Raw genomic sequence first — 20473 nt, 5'->3', positions numbered from 1 at the left:
AAACATTTGACTGGTGCAAATACATGGACTGATCAAACACACGATGCCAATGGTTGTGCTCATTGCATAGTATTTTATTAACTGTGCAAAGTGAGAACAGTGGACGGACATTAAATCTTGTTGAATGCAGCAACATCTACACTCTGGACCTGCAGACAAGAACCACAAGTTAATATTTGTGCATAAACTTATTGTAATAAAAGTGCATTATTTGAAATTGCCTGTGTTTTGCATTTAGTTAATCTTTAATTATTATTATTGGATTTAGCGTTCATAATCTTGATTGCAACAGGTGCATTATATAGTGTCAAAGATGTGTGTGCGTTTTACTTACGAAGTCTTCAAACTTGGTGATCTCCTCCTCCAGGATGTCTGTGCCCACTTTATCGTCCTCAACAACACAGTTTATCTGAAGTTTCTTGATGCCGTATCCGACTGGGACCAGTTTGGAAGCGCCCCACAGGAGCCCATCCATCTGTACAGAGCGCACATGCTCCTCCATCTTAGACATGTCTGTCTCATCGTCCCACTGGGGAAAAAAATAAAACGAGTATATGGTTACAGCTGCTCATTTGTTCAGCGTCTCAGAGCCTTAACATTTGAGAGAATTACTGACTAAAAATGCCTGTGATTCTTGTAATCTAAACAGACCAAGTTGCATATTGCGACCACTTGAACTGCGATTTTGATATTAGCCGTCATAACAAAGACAAGTTTTAAATATGTAAAAAATAAACACGTGCAGTGAAACCATCTCCCTAAAAACCTGCTAGAAACAGAGGCACAAACCCCGGTTGGTTCCTCTGTTGCTGTACATGTCCTCGTGACCAGGTAGGTTCACTTACTAGTGGTGCCTTGGACTGTTTAAACTGAATAGAGGGACAAAGTTGCTCCACAAATCGAATAAATTAGATTCCCATAGAAAGTCAGGTTTAAAAGGCCTTGTTCCAAACTTATTCCCGACTTTCATAACACATTCCAAAACCTCCCACTTCACAGGGATATGTTTATCAGCTTTCAGGGAATACAATCGTGAAAAACACACAAAGTCCTATGATGGACTAAACACCAGGCTTTTACACCAAACCGGAGTAATTGCAACTCGGTTACTTACAGGCTTGACATCGAGGATGATGGAGGACTTTGCGATGAGGGCAGGTTTCTTGGCCTTCTTTGCGGCGTAGGCGTCGAGTCGCTCCTGTTTGATGCGCTCTGCTTCGTCGTCGTCGTCGTCGCTGCCGAACAGGTCAATGTCATCATCATCTTCCTCCTCAGCTTTGGCTCCGTTCGCGACCTTCTGGACTGGGGCAGCCTGGAGGAGCAGATGGCGGTTCAGTGTGAAACAATGTTGATATATTTAAAGTTCAGGGCAAGCCTTTCAACTGTTATCGTTTGCTAGATTACTGTTCACTTTTTAGTGCTAATTTCTCTGCGTTTTGGGGGGGAGAAAGCATGTACTCACCTCTGGCTCCTACCATGCAAAAAAGTAATACATTTTAGGACGAGCAGTTTACTATAAGCTGCAGGCTGTAGTTTTCCCTCATTATTACCTTGGCACATGGGGCAGCAGCTGGAGACTTCTCAAGTGTGGCTACTCTGGACTCGAGCTTCTGCAGAGCTGCTCTCAAATCAGTCACAACTAAAATAAACACATTTCAAAAAAAATAAAATGATCAGCTCAATAACAATACCAAAGGGAGAAAACAGAAACGTTAAAACTAAAACATTTCTTTACATGCCATAGTTACAGTATGTGGTCACCCCCAAATCCACATACTAAAGAATGACTACATACATAAAGCACTATACTGAAGAAAACCCCATTGGAAGAGGAAGTAGAGACACACCTTTGTGCAGTGAGTTGTTCTCCACCTCCAGGCTCTTCATGCGTGAGATCAGCTCCTGGTCTCCGGCTGCATGTGAGGACGACTACGGCAAACAAAACAGAACATTACCAAGTGCAGTGTAGAGTCAAACGTGAATTTAACAGCAAACCATGCACTGTAAAAAAAGCCACAAATTACTCCACTCTGCACCCAAGCCTTTTGAATAAGTTCAGTGTTTTGTAAAATTGGCTTTGATACTTTAATTTATTCCCTCTATAACTTTGCGGGTAATACACTTTGGGGGTCATTTATCAAGACAAGTGCTTGGTAAATGACACTTAGCTTAGAGAGATGATCTTTAAAAGGCAAGACACAGTATTTAAAAAATCTTGCAATAAACAGATAAAGCCATAGAGTTATACTTTATGTTACAAATTGTCTGATTTTTCCCCCAAACCTGTGCGTGTCATAAAACCCATTTTACAAAATACATGACCAACCTGGTAAAGCGAGTGTAAGCAAGCAACCCAAAACATGTTAATTAGAATACCAAAATGTAAATGATACATTAAAAAAAACAGAAAACAATTATGTTGATTGTTTAGTGTTATTAATGGGGATGAAAGCCACACAGCTCCAGCCAGAGCCAAACTCCACACTCCAAACTTACATTTCTGTGCTGCCGTTTGGGCTTCCCTTTGGCCTGCTGCAGGGCCGCTTTCGCCTGCATCCATCACAGAGCGCACAAGAGGAGGAAGAAATACAGCGGAGAAAAGTTAAGGGGGAAAAGTACAACATGCTAAAAGTAGAAATGGTTTAGAGTAAAAAAGAGAAAGTTGTGAAAAGTTTTGTGAACTAAAACACGGGTAAATAAAATGTCTTGTAGAGTAATGTCAGTGTTGTGGCGGGTAAGGCTATTTAATAACTAGTAGATCCATTATTTTTTAACTTAACTTACTTAAAGAGCATATTACTCTTCACTTTTGCAGGATTTCTGGGTTCATTTGAAGATAATTTACTCCAGAACTACAAGATTATAATGCATTGTTTAAATGCTATTTTGATTGATTTCATAATCCTATAAAACTAGTCTAAAACTATTGCACAGAATGTAAAGTTTTGGAATTAGCAGTTAACAGTTTTGCCTGTGCAGTCGCTCCTACTATTACGAAGCAGTAAAACCAGCTTTGACTGAAACTGAATAGACTTTATGTAACATTATATGGGTTAGCCTCTCAGGGGAGTCATTAAAACCCCCATTGCCCAACACTTTTGACAGCATTATGATTTATCGAGAGAGAAAATCTAACAGGCCTCCCTCTACAACGGGGCGCACCTCCGGCTAATTCCGCGGCACCAGTACTCACTCTGTCTAGGGACGTCTGGATAGTCTGTCGGGACTTAGCAATGTCGTCTAGGAGGGCACTAGCTTCTCTGTCCTAAAGGCATGTGTATAAGTACAGCAGTGAAGGGATGGAAGGGGAAAGACAAGACACAGACAGGCAAGAAAGTGAAGACGAGATGCACAAACTACAGCAAACTAGTCGGGCAGGCGTGGATAGGATAGACGAGATGTGGGTAGCAGTGGTTCTACCTGTGACCCATAAAATGCATAGGTCAGCGTTTCTCAAACTGTGGTACTTGGGCTTCTTCAGGTGATACTAGGACATGTTTAAGTTTTTTCTGGTATTGCATAGTTTAGATCTACTTTAGGTCTTACAAATACCTGATGTTTGAGACCCACTGACATAGGATACTTTCTAACCTCTTAACCCCCGCCTTAACTAAGCGCATTTTCTACACTTCGGTTTTACCCAAATCTAAAAGCTTCTCGACTGGAGTTTACAGACTATAGGCCGGTGTAATTTGACAGCCAAGACCAAAAAAACTATGCTTCTTCCTTGTAATGATCGTTACGTGTTTTCATCACTGTTTTGCTTAAATTTTGTGGCTTGATCAGTTACATTACTACTACTACAAAAAACAAAAAAAAACACACCAAAAATGACTAAAACACAGGGCTGGCCCTAGCCAATTTGGCACCCTAGGCATCCCACCCCAATAATATTAATTTATTAATTTCCATTTAAGAATTCTACGGGTTTCTTTTTCATGAATTTCCTTGACCCAAATAGAAATGTATATATTTTCCCCCCTTCCCAAAGCCTTTGTTTTTTATTAACCGATAATATAACAATAGTATTCATAAAAATGGCTTTTCCATATCCAAACAAACAAAAAAACAGCATGTGCATCATGAAATACGCAACAGTTATACCTCTACCTCTACTTCTGAAGAATAATTTACAACTTTTCAAACAAAATGCTACACGGCTCCCCAGGGTCATTTGAAAGCTTGAAATTTCTAGGTTCCATTAAAAAAACAAAAACAAAACAAGTTATAAATGGCGGGAGTATAGGGTTAAAAAATTAAAGCTTAATTCGGCGACCCCTCCAGCAGATGGCACCCTGGGCAGCTGCCTTGGTCGCCTATGCCTCAGGCCGGCCCTGCTTATACATGATAACAAAAACAAGGAAGAGGCTTAGGTGAGTTTTGCAGGTCTTGGCTTTCGAAGGAGGAACCCTTCAGTCAAGAAGCTTTAAGATTTGTGTAAAACTGGAGAAAATGTGCTCGGTTAAAGTGGGGGTTAACCTGCTAAATACTTATCAACTTAAATATTCCTCTTTAGTATCAATACTTAGTCATAGATATTATCCATGAATGTCCAAAGACTGTCACTTTCTTTTTGTGTATTGCTCATGGACACAGCAGAAGGCAATCCTTTGATTAGACGGGCCATTCTTACTGGCTGCGTCACCGTTTCCATTCTAATTCCTTTGTTGCAAAATAAACTGCCACCAACCACTTCAGGGTCCTAACCCGCTGCTCTACGGTGAAATGCACCAAAATGACTCGCTTCATGTTAGTCACAGAGAACTTAATACAGAGAAAAGTTGTGGTAGCAGTGCTTGTGGCACAGTTTTAGTTTCCCTCCTGAACAGCTTTATTTAATGACGTTTAGATTTTAAAAAAAAGTTACTCACTGCCTCCATTCACATCGTTTATTCAACTTGTACAAATTGTATCATCAAATTTCATTATCAGTCTATTTTTAGACATTAGCGAGAGAAACTTACAGAGGAGCCAGCACAATCTCGTCTATCAAGGGGAAACATTGAAAGCCGAACAAAAAAAAACGATGCGGGTGAAATATGGAAGGAATAAAAATCTGTCCAAACAAATGTCCACCACCACATGAAAGACAAATTCCTAAAATGACTGGGATGGGAGCGTCGCGTTGGATCCCTGTTATCTGAGCGACCGGTGTGAGCGTCCGGAGAGGCAGAGACAGCTGCCAAACCACCTGACCGCTTTCACACGGGCGACCCACTTCTAAATCGGACTCACTTCAGCTGCTGTGGAACTGAGCTGTCCCACTGACGGGGGCGAGTAGAGTAAACCGTCAATGAGTACGTACTACTAAAACAAGAGGTCTAACAAAAGCTAGTCGGGAAAAAGGAAGTTATTTAGCCAATTTATGAAACACATTTTGAGCCTTATGAGGGCTTAAAGGGATATTTCAGGATTTTTGACATAGGGCCTCATTTCCTAGTTATCCAGAGTGTTGCTGATTTCTGGAGATATTTTTTCTTGTAATTCATGCAGTTCTTATATTTGAAGAGTTGTGTACTGCATTTCTATGGTATCAGCTAGCCTGCATTAAAAACTGTCTGACCCGCTCCACAGTGGGTCAGACAGGCAAATCACTTATAAGTTAACGTCAGACTAACCATATAAATGTCTGTGTCGATAGAATAATTTTTGGAATATAACTGACCTTGCATCACATGAATGATCGCATTTTGAGGGACTATTTTCTAGCAGATCACTCTGCCGCTGCGTAGCTTAAACGCTTATACAACCACGAAGCAGATGCTGCTCAAATATAAGTTATTTTAAAAGCAAAATAGCGAAAATTATTCTATCTAGCTTTTACCGTAGAAATGTGCTAGCCTAGCATGAGCACCACACAACTCTTCAAATATAAGAACTGCATGAATTACCAAAAAAAATCTCCAGAAACAGCAACACTCTGAATAACTAGGAAATGAGGCCCTTTGTCAAAAATCCTGGAATATCCCTTTAACTGGAGCGTTACCAAAAAAAAAACACACAAAAAAAACACAATACTTTCAAGCTGAATCTTCAGTAAAACCACCATCTCACTAAAATGCTCCTCCCGTTCCTCTGTACTTGCCTTTACCTGTTGTTGCTGCGGCTGAGGAGTGATGCCGTTCTGGGCCTCGTAGAAACGTTTCTCGGCATCATCGTAGCGGGGTTTGTCGAACCAGATGTTCTCCGAGGCAAGGCACTGCAGTCCGCTCATGATGATGCTGAAAGAAACACGTTCAGGTTACGATGTAGCAAGAGACGAGGCCTTTACGGTTTCAGCCAAACAACAAACAGCGTTTAGTCTTACAACGACAATAGTGAGCAAGATGAGCTTAGCAACACAATATTCAAACAATTACCAATCTTTTTGTCAAAATTATCACACCATCTGTGTCACTCCATGCCCCCTTCATAGTAAAACTCAATCCACGTCGTCCAAATATTGTCCATTATTTGCTTGAACCCAGTAACATAACACACAAAAGCGCAACAGTAAAAGCCGACAAGACAAGAACACAAAGGCGCTAAAGTCTATGAGGACAAACAGCCACACACAGTCGGTCCCGAGCGTCGGCGGCGGCTCATACTTGTCCCGTCTGGGCCTGTTCTCGGTCTCGGAAAAGCCCCTCTTCCTGGCAAAGTGCCCCTTTCCACCTTTACCCCCGCCCTCTGTTTCGGACGAGGTGCGGCTGCGGCCCTTGACGTCCTGCCGGGTCCCGGATGACCTCACCGTGATGGGAGACTGGTGGCTCGGGTCTTGGTTGCGTTTTGCGTGGAAGGATCTGACGTTGGGGCTGCGCGGGGAGGAGCCCCCGTTGCCACTGAAGGTGCGCTGGCGGTGGTGGTTGCCCTCCGCCTGCTCATAGCTGCCGCGCTTGTGCCAAACCTGCTCGGCCTGCAGCCCCTGGATCACCGGGCTGCGGCCGTAAGAACCCACGCCCTCCTCCTCGGGCCCAGAGCTCTCGGACTGGGACAAACGGTTGCGCCTCCTCATCCTCCCGAACTGAACATTGTCGCCACTGATGATGCCCCTCTCCGCCGGGACGCCGCGTGGCACCGGCTGCTGCGGGCTGGACTGGTCCATTTCACTGGGGGAACTTGACTCACTTGTGGAGCAAAGAGAGAAGGAGGCGACAGGGAAAAGCTAGAGGCGTTAGATTTGCTTAACTCAAACTAGCAGCATGAGCAAACAGTGATGCCGGGACGATCAAGCAATGCAACAAAAAAACGATCAAAATCACTCCCATGGAACAAAAAACTTTATATTTAACATTGAATTGAAATATTTGCTCAAATTAGAATGTCATGGCGACCGTTCATTGATCAGTCCCACACTGACCCCAGGAACCACAGCCAAGACAAACTGATAATGCAATGGACTGGGTTTGGAAACAAATACAGCTGTTGGAAACGGCATCTCAAAAATACAAAGAAAATTGTTAATTAGTGACAGTCAGGCCTCAGTGCACCATTATTAAAACACTACTAAAATTAAAAAAATGCCACAAAATACTGCCTTTACAGTGGACTCCACATCAGTTCACCTTATTCATTGGTAAACAATCATTTTATAGAACCCAACCATCTCAACCCATAACCAAAAGTCTCATGCAAACACAAGACATACTCCGTAATTATCCCAAACACAAATTCACACATCTCTCAGCCAATTGATGCAGCACAGATTTCCCCTCAAATTAAGTAACATTTTTCAATAGTTCATGGCAACACTTTATACCTTCAGTTAAGGCTGGGCGATACATCGATATATTTTTAATGAGATATGGGATTAGACCATATCGCGTATAGCGGGATATTTCAAATTCAGATAAGCTATTAAGTTAACAAAAATAAACAGGTATTCTCAAGTAGGGCTGTCACGATAATTACTATATCGACTTATCGTTCAATAAATAACAGATAAACGATGCATTTATGGGCTCGATATTTATCGTCTGTACATTTATCCTCAATTTTTCCATCATTTTTTCTAACTGAAGCGAATTTAGCTACATTATATTTCATGTTTATTGCAGCTTGTGTGGTGTTTTAGGATATGATTATGCATTTTTAGAACAAAGGTTTACTGTCATTTTCATGCCTGAGAGTTGACAGTATACAGTATTGTTTTAGTCAATATTTTCGTTTATCGCGATATTTTCCTGCCTCAATATATCGAACTTCAAATTGTTATCGTGACAGGCCTATTCTCAAGCTGATTTTTTTTTAAGTTTCTTAAACTGAGCACTTTATTTTGTCATCTCTTTATATATAAATGCTGCCCCCGGAAAAAGATTGACCTTTTTATTTTAGATTTTTTTTTATTTAATTTAAATGTGCACCTTACGGTACTTTGTAATACAGCGTTTACGTTCAATAAAACTACTCGTATTTGGCTTTGACTGGACATTTTATTTCACAGCTCTCAGTTTGCGGGAAAAATATCGGGATATATATCGTATATTCAACCCAGTGTTAATTTCGTCGACTAAAAAATGTAGTCTTAATTTTAGTCAAAGTGATATTTTTGCTGACTAAAATTGGACTAAAACTAAATTAAAAGTTTCTCATGAGACTAAAACTATGACTAAAATGTCCAGATATTTTAGTCGACTAAAATGAGACTAAATAAAAATAAAAATGAGAGACTAAAATCATCCAAACTTCTATTGACCGTCAGAAAGAGCCTCAGATCATGTAAAGTCACTGCCAAAGGATCAGCTCTGAGCTTTGTTCATGTGGAGCAGCTCCATGAAGCAGAGGAACCAGATTAAATATGATTATAATGAATATTATCAATGCAAAGTCGACTAAATTAACTTGCAATTTTAGTCGACTAAAACTAGACTAAAATTGAGACGATTTATTTGACTAAATCTCGACTAAAGTTAAATTCCATTTTAGTCAAAAGACAAAGACTAAAACTAAAATAAAATATGTTGTCAAAATTAACACTGATTCAACCTAAATATAATCGGGATATGACTTTTGGTCAATATCGCCCAACCCTACCTTCAGTGTTTCCCAAAACCATGATGGCACATGAGCTCTAGTTGAATAATTATATACACTACAAAAAAAAAAGTCACTTACAGCAATTAAATCCAGCACATTAGGTATGTTTATTACAACTACAAGAAAAAAAAAACATTTAGAACTTGTTTTGAAACTATGAAAGGCTGAATATCTCCTTTACTGATGGGAAATACTGATTCTTTTTTTCTTTAAATTATCTCCTTGAAGCACTTGAACCCACCTCACCAGTCTCTCCACCGTTAGCTGCAGCAATTACACAATGTTGTTTATGCCACACACCGTTAACTAAAATTACTGAAATCATAGTGTCGTGTGCCACAATAACCCACTTTTATTCAAACGCTTTAGCAGCCATCCAGAGCATATGTTAGGAGGAGCAGCAGCGAGAAAACAACACAGAAAACTTACCTTGAACTTTAGAAGCAGAATCAAAGTCATACAAAACCATACGGAGACAATAGTCAAAAATCAAATCAAAGTCATATGCAGTAACAGAGATAAAGGGAATGCAGGTAATGTTAACATACGATCGTAAACAATACTGCACAGAGAGGTTTTTCATAAATTATTTAACCCCGAAATGCACAGTTGTCTTGTACGCGTGTGTGGACCAACTTGAGTACACGGAGTAAAGCTACCCCGTCTCAAGTTTTTGACAGCGCACAACTCCACTTCGACCACGTGGCGCTACTAAAATCCAAATCCTACCATCTCACGAAACATTTAATGACAACACGCATTTCAAAGTGAGCCAAGGGGGGTCACGCCTTCTCCTTATTTCACTTACTTGTTGCTTTTTTCGACGTTTTATGGCTCGACGAGGGATTTCTGCGTGCTGCCTCGGTTATAATCCGACACGGGAAGAGGACGGGCATTAGCCGGACGCTACCATTATTTATTTATCCCCGGCGAGAATAAATAAATAAAAACACGCCTTTTTTCGTTTTTAATTCTCACATGATGTTTTAGGTTGAAGACAGATGTGCGTTTTGATTTTCAATATTAAAATGCATGCGTTGCCTGTATCCGTTAGCAACATTGTCGTGAAGGACGGTTTCTGAAATGGTATCGCCCACATATTCTGAAGACTTCCTTTCCCATAAATCAAAGCGATATTTTGTTTTGTCATTTTATTTTATTGTATTTTTTTTTTCATGTCTTGCTGAAGGTAGTGAAGGTAAATTTAGCCAGTATAAGTAATAATGTGAATAGATGAACACATTTACAAACCGTCGCATGTAACGGTTGGCTAATTGCAGTACGCCTGTCTTCCAGCAGAGGGCAAACGTGTGTCGGGTCCATGTCCACAGGCGTGTAAAATGCATTTACATAACATTTTTGCTGTATGAAGTCTCGTTTGAGCCATTTTTATTCTATATAAAAGTTTAAACGATGGGGGGAAAAAGGCTTTAGGCTACATGTTGTCGTCCTAACACAAAAGCCTGATTTTTACCACCACTTTTTAGGCAGGACTTATTATGAATTTGTAGGATATTGACTTAGTTCAAAGCAAGTCACAACATGGGGGGAAGTGTCTATTTTGAAAAGAGTGCATGACCTGAATCTGTCATCTGAACTTAACAGACCTGCTTTCACACAGAACATGCCTCATGGACAGATTTCTTGAAATGAGTTACACAAATCAGGGGCAAAATTACTTGTTGAAAGAAAGGTTTTTTTGTATATTTTGTTACATTTTGCTGTGCATGAACACCTTTGGTCTTAACCTTTGGTGAACTTAATCTCAATGAACAAAAAACTGCAACAAGCCTCATATTTGTGCACTGGCTCGTAGATTTATTGTCTTAAGTAACACATTTAGTCCCACTTAACAATTGTGTTTGTATTTTTATCTGTTGACTTTATGGTCAAGGGAAATTTGCCCTCTCCATTTGACCCTTGACCCAGTTGGAGCAGCCTATCAGCAGCAGTGTGAGCTTGTCGCTGGAGGGCACTAGTATACACTTCAGAACTGTTTCCACTATGTTTCCATCTCACAGACTGAGGTGTTTTAAATGGCAGGGCACGGGGAATTGTGAACCACTGGATGAATACACCACCACTGACTGAAGTCTCATCAACTTCATTGGGGATAACATTACATTTTGGGAACATCTTCATGTGTAGCTGAAGAGGAAACCTTGGTGGGCACACAGTGTAGAACAATGAACCCCGTGGGAGGGCATAAGGGCCAGATCTATTCAGCAACATCTGCAGCTGAGTATTTAAACCTCACTTTAACCAAGAAAATAAACATGTTAAACACACAATACCATCAACACTTGACCCACGCCCATTTGCACACTACAGACAGAACCGGTCAATCACAACGCCATGACTTTGTCCCCAATCCCTGCTGGAACATCTCAAGTAGAAGAACCTAAACACGGCTCCTTTTTGTCAATGTTAGTTCAGCCTTTAATACAATCTGTTCACTACACCATCTGGAACCGCACATCTCTCTGTGCAATTGGATTGTTGACTTATTGACAAACAAACACAGAGTATTAGAGTGGACAAGCACACTTCCTCCACCCTTTTAATCAACACCAGGGTCCCCCCAAGGGTGCGTTCTCAGCCCTCTGCTTTACTCTGTTCACACATGACTGCTCTGCTTCTTTTCTCTGCAATTGCACTGTTAGACTCATCAACAACAACAACAACAATGAGGCAGAAACGGGAGTGAAGTGAAGTGCTGAAGTGTCACGGTGGCAGGTGATCTTTAACCATTTGTTTATTTAATGTTACTGTACAGGTGGTGAACGAATGAATGTGGGCCAAGATGAGATGACACACTTTTTAAGCTGCAAAGTTATTCTATTCATAACAAATATTTAAACTTGGGACGTTAGCGTTTATGAGACTATGTCAGTAGTGTCTGTGAAATGAAAATCAAGCACTTTGACCACCGTTGTGATTTATTTTATTTTATTTGATGTCAAGCCACTTTGAGTGCACTACAAAATGTCAAGCATTGGCTTAAATGACTTGAATTGAGGAAATGCAGCTTGTTTTGATCGGTTTTCCCTCATCTTTTTTCCTGACCAAGTTTACTTTGCTAGTTTGGTTGACATTTCAGAATAGTTCTAGAGTAAATTTGCCCTGAAATAAGTAAAACAGAAAGAAACTTACCTGAAATAAAGACAAAATGCATTGAAACGTGTCAGAAACATCGCAGAACAAATTAAATAATCTGGGTCAAATGCCCAACTATATCTTAACTAGTCAAAAGAACTGAAATTTGGATTATTATGCCCAAATTGATTTAAACTAATCTTGTGAATTACTTTTTGCAATGTGTTAAAAAGTGATAAAAGCCCTATTGATTAGAATAAGTAGTGTCTTGTAATACAAATGGAACTAAAAGCAGTATATGGGTATGTCATAGTATAGTTAAATCTTCTATGAAATTGCATTCAGCCTATATACGCATTTGGCTACAGTTAATAATATCAAACAGTTTAAATTTAGCCCTCCACTCTAACCCAGCTCGGGCTGATATGTCTCTGGGCTTTGGAAGATAATAGAGTGACATTAAAAAGGGATAGAATTTCATCACGCTTTTGGGACTGTCCAGATAAGGCCCGCACTCTGGACTTCAGGGGCCTTTGTCTCGACAAAAACTCAAATAATGAATTGCAGGGAGACCAAAGATTGCTCCATATTTTGCATCGCAAACCTCATAAATTTTAATGCACAAATAGGCGAGTCGAACTGCAGCCTTTTGAGAGAGATTTCTGTTCAATTGAAAGAACACTGCTCGGCCAACAACAAAGTGGCGCCTGGATTGAACTATGTGATCTGGGTTGATGCAGTTGGTCAGGTCTGTGCCCAAAGAATGAGATCCAATGACAACTGAACATCCTGAATGACCAGGTTATTCCATCAATGGATTTCTTCTTCCCTGATGGCACAGGCATATTCCAAGATGTGTGTGTGTGTTTGGAGAAGGCTTTGCACAATGGTCACACTCTCTCATCATCAATGCAAGACCTTGGTGAAAATTGAATGCAACTCGATTTTCAGCATGTAAACATGCTCATGTCTATTTATTTAGACTTACCTGCTTATCTGAGTTAACTTTCTTTGCACCCAATGTATTTTTACATCATAGAATACTCCTGGGCAGAAAAAGCTCATAAGTGGGTAATGCTGCAAGTCCTCTCAGGGGTGACTTCCCTGGTGGAATTACCGGAGTTGAAAAGATGCCATAAAAGAAACTGTGCAAATCCACATGGGCATTGCTGCCAACAGCCAGTGCATCAGAAAAGGCCCTTTTTGTAGAAGCACATGCACAGACTGGTGGGATAAGCCTGGCTCTGTTCAGATCAGTCTGATAGCAATCTTTACCAACACAATGCAGCTTGTAATTGTTTTTTTTTTTTAAAGACATTTGGACACAATGCTTTAGCAGGTGCCTCACACGGATAAACTTACCTGACATTAAAATGTGCTGTAGCTACATGAAGGAGGCAGAGCTTGTAATGGTAAATGCCGACCTAGAGTTATATATTTATTCTGCTACACAAGTATTAGGACAAAAAAAGTGGAGCCACTGACAAACAGAAACAATATTGAAATGAGAAGGTTTTTTTTGGATGTGAACAGAAATGTCAGCCCAGTACAGGTGACTACTTATTTGAAAACGTTATGATTGACAGTAAATATACACATCGACAACATTATATTTACAACAGGTTTCCTTTTCCACTGAGTAAAGATTGTGCAGATGTGCAGCATGACAGTCGCAGCAGAAGGTAAACATAATTCCCACTCTAATTGTTTGAGCTAAGAGACGTATAATTAGACAAAATAACATTTGCACAAAGTTTGCCAATATTACGCATTCATGGCGTCACTTGTCCTTCTCTCCCGGTTTTGCCTGCTCTGCTCCACATCCACCGCAGCTTCCGTCCCTCACACCTTGAAACGACTCGACCTCATTATAGAATCACTGGCCACGCTCCCCCTCCCCGGCCACGTTTCCTTTTAGATGCACGATTTTTCACAGTGGCCTATCTGTCAGCGCCGTGGTCCTCGTGTATTAACCGAGGTGGAAGCTTGGCTGCATTCTTAAAACATGAATGGCCCAACTTGTCCCAACAAGAAACTGTAAAAAAGAAAAAGAAATACAATGGTCCTCAACAGTGGATCTGCTGAGGTGCATCACAGCCTCACGAGTTGTTTTAATTGCATCACAATCGTTTATTATGACGAGCCTCTCGCTTCGCGCTCCTTTGAAGCTCTGCACCCACAGTCTGTCGGCTCCGGAGCAGGTGCACTGTTGAAACACATTTTACTGAACGGTGCTGCTGCGCTTGTGCAGAACTATCGGCATATTTTACAACCTGCATTGTCCATTTAAAACCGTTTATGATCAAACTACCTCAAGGTTGGGATTAGGATTAGGTTTAAATCCCGCCTCTAGACTGAACACCTTCGCTGCGAGAAATTTGCATAACATAATGTCACCGGCGTTGTTTTGTTTTGCAGATAAATGATCACATAGGAGGGCTGCACAATGTGAGAAAACAAACTTGACATTTGATTATATTTATCTGACAATATTTTAGTTAAATATTTCAGCACAGTGCCCTCCAAATCACACACAAACAGCATCAAATCAATCATCAAAACTTTTGTGCTTTGTTAAATTACATGTGTTTATATTTTAGTCTGCGGTCGCAAAAATCTCAAACAGGTGGAGGTTCATTTGGCTTCTCCTGATGTGGATATCACTTGATAAATATACATGTATTTGTTTATTTGGTCGGGACAGTGCATGTTAATGAACATACAAGGGGGACTCACGCATGTAAAAATTGTAGCCTTGGGCTCATTTGCATTTGTTGTCCCACACTTTGTCTCTCAAACACACTCTCATTCATTCTGGTCTATTGTACGTGTTTTTAGTGGAAAACTGGAGCAGCAAGGGAAGAACATGCAAACACACAGGTGGGAGTCGAACCCGGGACCGCTGAACCATCGTGTCGCAACAAGAAATATTTAGCAATACACTGTGTAGCCCTATAATGTTGAAAATGCTGCTTGATTCTTGAAAATATAATAATCAATTATTTTAGCCATAATTTAAATTACGATTATTCAAACGATTATTTGTTGCCTTTAAATAAACTCTATCTTTTTTTTATTTTTTTTTATTAATCAAAACACTATGCTGAATATTTTCTGTTTTCTGAACAGTCAGAAAAGTACAAATGATTTGAAGTTTGCCTCGATTGAGGAGAGGTCTCTGTTTCACACCTGCCCCCTGCCGGCCAGCCCTCACACCCGCGCAAGCAAACTGAGCAGCACGGCCTGATGACATCATCATACAGCGCTGTTTGTTTTTATGTCAGGCAAAAGCACGAGCAATGGTATGTGAAATACGAAGGGAAAGTAATCCAAGTGGCCTGAAATAAAGCAAGTTGCTTTGCTCGTGAGATCGCTTTGGATGGACAAGCGGGAGGGCATCCTTAAAGGGACTATACAGAGTTTAGAAATGTTAAAATTAACTATTTTCCTCCCCCTAGATGTTCCAGCCATGTCCCAATGTGTAGAATGAGCTCAGACCTGTTCACCACAACTGCCTCTAAAATCCTGCACTGTCACTCAAAAATGATGTTAATGCGGTCCAAAGTGCCGTCATGCACGAGCTTAATATAGAAGCTGCAGTTGTGAGTCTAAAATGACAAACTTGCATCCAGTCCCTTTCACAATCATTTTTTCTATAATAAGTTAAAAAGATGAACATCCTCATCATCAACCAAACATTAACTAAAGCTACTACATTTTTTTAATTCATTTTTTTATTTTTTTGGAATGCATTGTGCAGAAGTGCTGTTTTGTCTTCCTAGTCAAGACTGTTGTCTATTGTATTTTGTGTTGTTTTATAATTTTGTCTTGGTGTTAGTTTGTCCAATGTTTTGTAACTGTTGAAAATGTTACATAGTGTTTGTTTGGGTTTTTGAATAATAAAAATCTATCATGCTAATTTTTAGCATTTAGTTTAGTGTAATAATGGAAATCGTAATCAACTTTCGATTAACTGGACAGTTGAAAATATAATAATTTGTTTCTTTATCAACATGTATTACACAACATGTCTCTATTGTTTCAAAATGAGAAGTTTTTCCTCAAACTCATGGGTTCTGAAGTGAAAGTCATTCACTTATGAGATAATTTTCTTATTTTCTAATGTTCTTATTTTTATGATCCACAGCACCACAATATGTCTTATATAACAGATTAAATAACTGATTAATTCGCTCAGATCTGGTGACCTGGATCCCTGTAGATCCGTTTCCTTTGAGAAATGGATCCAATCCAAGGTTCTTCTACTTCAAACCTACTATTTTTACACAACTTCCAACCTTTACACAGTGCGCCCTGAATCTTTTGACAGTTCCTTTAAATCTAAGCTGTAGTGATTTATAACTGTCAAACATCCTGCTGATTCAGGGCAATCGCTGATATAATGATAACGGAAACCTTCAGCGTTTCCCTCCTGAAGTCAGCCCAATGTCAGGTCAATGTAATTCATCGGGGAATCGTAATCAAATGGTCACGCTGCTGCTATAAACATTTAGAAACAGGAAACTGCCCTTAACGGTCAATGGTGAAGGACAGGCAGTGGATATGGATTTTCTGTGTAAAAGCATGGAGCAGGTAACTTGATCACAAACTATATTCCCTGAAGCTTAGAGGATACGGCACTGACAGGGGAAGTGATCGACAGTCTCTTCACTGAGGCTTGTGAGTAAGATATTGACGTCTCCATAGGTCTTCATTAGAATAAACCCCTGTTGTTTAGTCCACTAGTTCTGCAGGGCATGTGATTCTTGCATTCATTTGGCTGTTCACACTATAAAGGTTTAATTCTCTATGTTTAAAATGTGATCAATGGACATACTGTAACTTTAAGTAATCACTGCATCAATCTTATTTTGTGAGATGTTTATACTGTTCATTGCTGAGCATGGTGGTGTTAAAATAGCTTAGTCGCATCACTTTTCAAAGCCAAACCGTAAAGAACAAGCGTGGCTGTGTAACATAGACGGCCTGTGTGTTGTCTAGGAAGAGCTTTCTTTGTTTCCAGATTACAGTGAGCGTGAGCGGTATCCAGGGAAATGATTGTTCTACTTGGCTTAAGTCCTGCCAGCGCTGGCTCGTCCTGACGGAAGTGAACGCATCAGCAGCAGATGAATACGGAGAGAGACTGTGAGGCTTTTTTTAAACGATGTTTTGAGGGGAAAGAAAAGAAATAAATCAGGATTTACATGAAAAAACAAAACACTAATCTCAAAGAGGCCATGAGTTGAGCAGCTGCCCATTTCTGTCAGTCTGATCGGTTTAAATTGATCATTTTATTGTTTCATATCAGCTCCATGTGCAGCACTTTGGAAATAATGTAAGTTTATAAAAGGTGCAATAAACAGTGGGAGGAAAAGTCTGTGAACCCTTTGGATTTTTTTTTACAGTACATTTCTGCCTAAATTGGTTATAAAATGTGGTCTGATCGTTATTAAAATCACAAGAATAACCAAACAGAGTCTGCTTAAACTAATACCATCCAAACAATTACATGTTGTCATATTTTTATTGACCATAACATGAAAACATTCACAGGAGAAATTCCGAAGGGGTCACAGACTTTTTCCTCCCGCTGTAAATTAAGTGGATTTAGATTTAAAAGTGCATGGAGATAAAAAGCTGGAGGGGCATCTCATGAAGTCAGCTGCGGAAACACTTTGTTTTGAACTCTTTTGAAGGAGTTAGAAGGAGCATTGACTCGTTTTTTCATGAGTGGCAAAAATGATCCCTTTTATTTGTGCTAAAAATAAACACCAAATTCACCCAAACGGGAAACCACTAATGAAGCTAATGATTCCTATTTTCTGATCCACATATTATCCCACACATTCTAGTGTCGGCATAAGCTGCCTATCACTGTGGTCATGATAATATTGAGGGAATGCAGGTGATGTCACAGCTTAGCAGGGGCTCCGTTTGGAATGAACACGTTGTAAACAATACAGTTTGTTGATTAAAAAAAAATGCTTACTGTGACATGAAACATGAAACTCTGCTGCAAAGTCATTACAGCAACATTCTCTCCAACACATCTATTCACGTTTGAGTGGAGGGATGGTTACGAGAGAGAGAGAGTGTGCAAAAATGCAATGTAGAGATGAAAGAGTCCTGTTCTTTTAGTGTTTACTAAAGCAGAAAACAGCTTTGCCTGCCAGCCAGTGCTAAACTGTCTTTCATTTAATATACAATAAACACATTGTTTTGCAGAGGTTTGTTGTGTGTTTTTGTGCAAAGACATTTTTCTGTTCCTTATTTATCAGCAATATATTCCCCAATTCAGTTTATAATTCCTTTTCAATTGTGAATAATCACTACTGTAAGGTCTTGTGTTGCAATATAAAACGCATTATTAGTGGGCCACACGCCTTTAAGGGAACATTTCTTTCAATAATTACACCCTACAGCAGAGGTGTCCAAACTTTTTTTTCATGGGGGGCCGCATATTGACGCGTACACGGGGTGAAGGGTCGTAGATCAGTAGTTAGTGCCACAAAACCTTCAACTAGCAGAGGTTTAAATTGTGCCCTATACCTCTATTTAAGCTTAAAACCTTCATGCCAGCTCTGTCTCACAATAAAATGTTAGTTGTTAGGTTAGAATTGTATAGAATTATTACATTTCAAATAAAAAGGTCCATCTCTGGGGATGTGTACCGATACAGCAAGAGGCCGAGGGCCACCATAAATTGGTCTGAGGGCCGCATTTGGCCCCCGGGCCGCACTTTGGACACCTCTGCCCTACAGCAATTGTTTGTTTTTCAATCATGATTTTTGATACATGGGCTTAAATTCAAAGCTTGGATAAACTTTAATCTGTGGACAATACAGTGCTTAACCGGTTTTATGGGTAAATTGTTTTGTATTTGATTTGAAGCTTTAAGACTACATTTTAAATAAGACTGGGTTAAGGTTTATATTTAAGTGTTATTGAGGGTAAGAAGATGACGTCTAGCGATGGTAAGACAACATAAAGTTGCTTTGAGAAAAGGATGCAGACGCCAGGATATTTTACACCTATGTTCAAAGTAGCTTTGTACAGTAAGTTAAAGAACCGTGTCGTTTGGCGCATTTCTTTGTTTCGTATCTGTTTTTAGCTACTCGTCCTCTTATTTACAGAACCCAAATAGCTGTGCGTAATTGTTAGACCGGTCCAATTCCAAACGACCACTTCAACACTCTCAAATCCTATTATTGGGCACAACGGGTATTTGCATATGACATGGGTTGGTCCTCCTCTCCACCATGGATGTGAATGGACTCGAGATTTCATTGAGCGCACTCAGAGAGAGAGAGGGAGAGAGAGAGAGAGAGAGAGAGAGAGAGAGAGAGAGAGAGAGAGAGAGGAGAGAAAAGGGAGGAGGTGACACGAAGTTTGCTGCTCACACGAAGCCACCGAGGCGAGCGCTCATCTCTATTTTAGGCAGAAAAGAGTGAGGCTTCAGAGCGGAGCGGTACAAGCAAGACGGGACAGAAAGACTCTCGGGACCCAGAGGAACCGAAAACTGGATTTTTACGCACGCGTCACTGTCTTCTGAGGAAATACTGGGCCACGTTAGAAGATGGAAAGAGCAAATACACGCATGGAGAAATGCTTACTCGTTATCCTATACTTTCACCTGTGGTATGGACTTATGGTAAGTGCCTTTTGACTCACAATGCTCTTTTACGCATGATTCTTGGTTGCAATACAGGCACACACTTTGCCTGTAACAGTTCAAGATTGGACAAGATGAAAAACGCGTCTGAAGTCTCTCCATTTGGGACACTTTGATACTTCCGCGCTTTTATGGGCTAATGCAGGCGAGGTGGAAAACACGACCCCAATTAAAGATGAAAGTTAGACACTGTTTTTTTCAGACGCCTTTTACGCACAGACCGTCTGAACTTTTCCCCATTGTTTTATAACGATGTAGTTCTGGGGGTGGTTGTTCGCAGGTGGTGGAGGCGATCCATTCGGACTGCGCCATCATCTCGCAGCACCTGAGGGCATTGGAGATTTGCAACGAGACGAGGAGGAGCGAGGCGCAGAACCGGAGCCAGCAGCAGCAGAGCGGTGAGTGACTGACGGATGGCGATGGCTCCGTGACTTCGCACAGCAAGTCGCGCACGCACGCAGCATTTACCCGAGCGGCTACGGGTGACATATGGAAAACTAATTCGACTTTATAAGCACCTCAATTACCCCGCGAAGACCTTTGGAGGAACGGCGTTTGATTTAGCGCGCGGGGGGTTTATAGCCGTTTAATTATGGTGACCTTGATAAATGCCGCCATCATATGAGTGAATGGCCTCTACCTATCCTTAATAATATTTCCCTCATATTATTGGCTTCTGGTGACGGGTCC

The 20473-nt window shown here is 40.4% G+C and overlaps 2 protein-coding genes across 3 annotated transcripts in view; one reads left to right on the top strand and one right to left on the bottom strand.

Moving 5' to 3' along the window:
• Positions 1-53: 53 nt before the first annotated feature.
• On the bottom strand, positions 54-6242 carry eef1da (eukaryotic translation elongation factor 1 delta a (guanine nucleotide exchange protein)). 2 transcript variants are annotated; one of them, XM_079569404.1, is made up of 7 exons: positions 6092-6242; positions 2497-2550; positions 1848-1929; positions 1551-1639; positions 1115-1312; positions 335-529; positions 54-149 (listed from the first exon to the last, which is right to left on the bottom strand). In XM_079569404.1, exons 1-7 carry the CDS (start codon positions 6212-6214, stop codon positions 111-113), a joined length of 780 nt encoding a protein of 259 aa, XP_079425530.1. In that variant the 5' UTR covers positions 6215-6242; the 3' UTR covers positions 54-110. The 2 variants fall into 2 exon arrangements, with proteins under 2 accessions (XP_079425530.1, XP_079425531.1); XM_079569405.1 differs by lacking the exon at positions 2497-2550.
• Positions 6243-19485: 13243 nt separating this feature from the next.
• Positions 19486-20473, top strand: part of LOC306973019 (pituitary adenylate cyclase-activating polypeptide type I receptor-like) — an 86736-nt gene continuing 85748 nt past the window's right edge. Inside the window, exons 1-2 of the mRNA XM_079569817.1 lie at positions 19486-19762; positions 20064-20181. Coding sequence (XP_079425943.1) covers positions 19688-19762; positions 20064-20181 — 193 coding nt within the window. The 5' untranslated portion in view covers positions 19486-19687. The remainder of the gene's footprint in view (positions 19763-20063; positions 20182-20473) is intronic.

The sequence above is a fragment of the Gobius niger genome, assembly GCF_951799975.1.
Source record: "Gobius niger genome assembly, chromosome: 13".
Taxonomy (NCBI): domain Eukaryota; kingdom Metazoa; phylum Chordata; class Actinopteri; order Gobiiformes; family Gobiidae; genus Gobius; species Gobius niger.
The sequence above is the reverse complement of the archived record's forward strand: the minus strand, read 5'-3'. Positions and strand labels throughout refer to the sequence as shown.

Coding starts and splice junctions, on each gene's coding strand:
- eef1da (XM_079569404.1), bottom strand. CDS start 6,214: ATGAGCGGACTGCAGTGCCTTGCCTCGGAGAACATCTGGTTCGACAAA. Junction 1,640..1,847: donor GAACAACTCACTGCACAAAG/GTGTGTCTCTAC, acceptor TGTTTATTTTAG/TTGTGACTGATTTGAGAGCA. Junction 1,313..1,550: donor CTGCTGCCCCATGTGCCAAG/GTAATAATGAGG, acceptor CTGCTCCTCCAG/GCTGCCCCAGTCCAGAAGGT.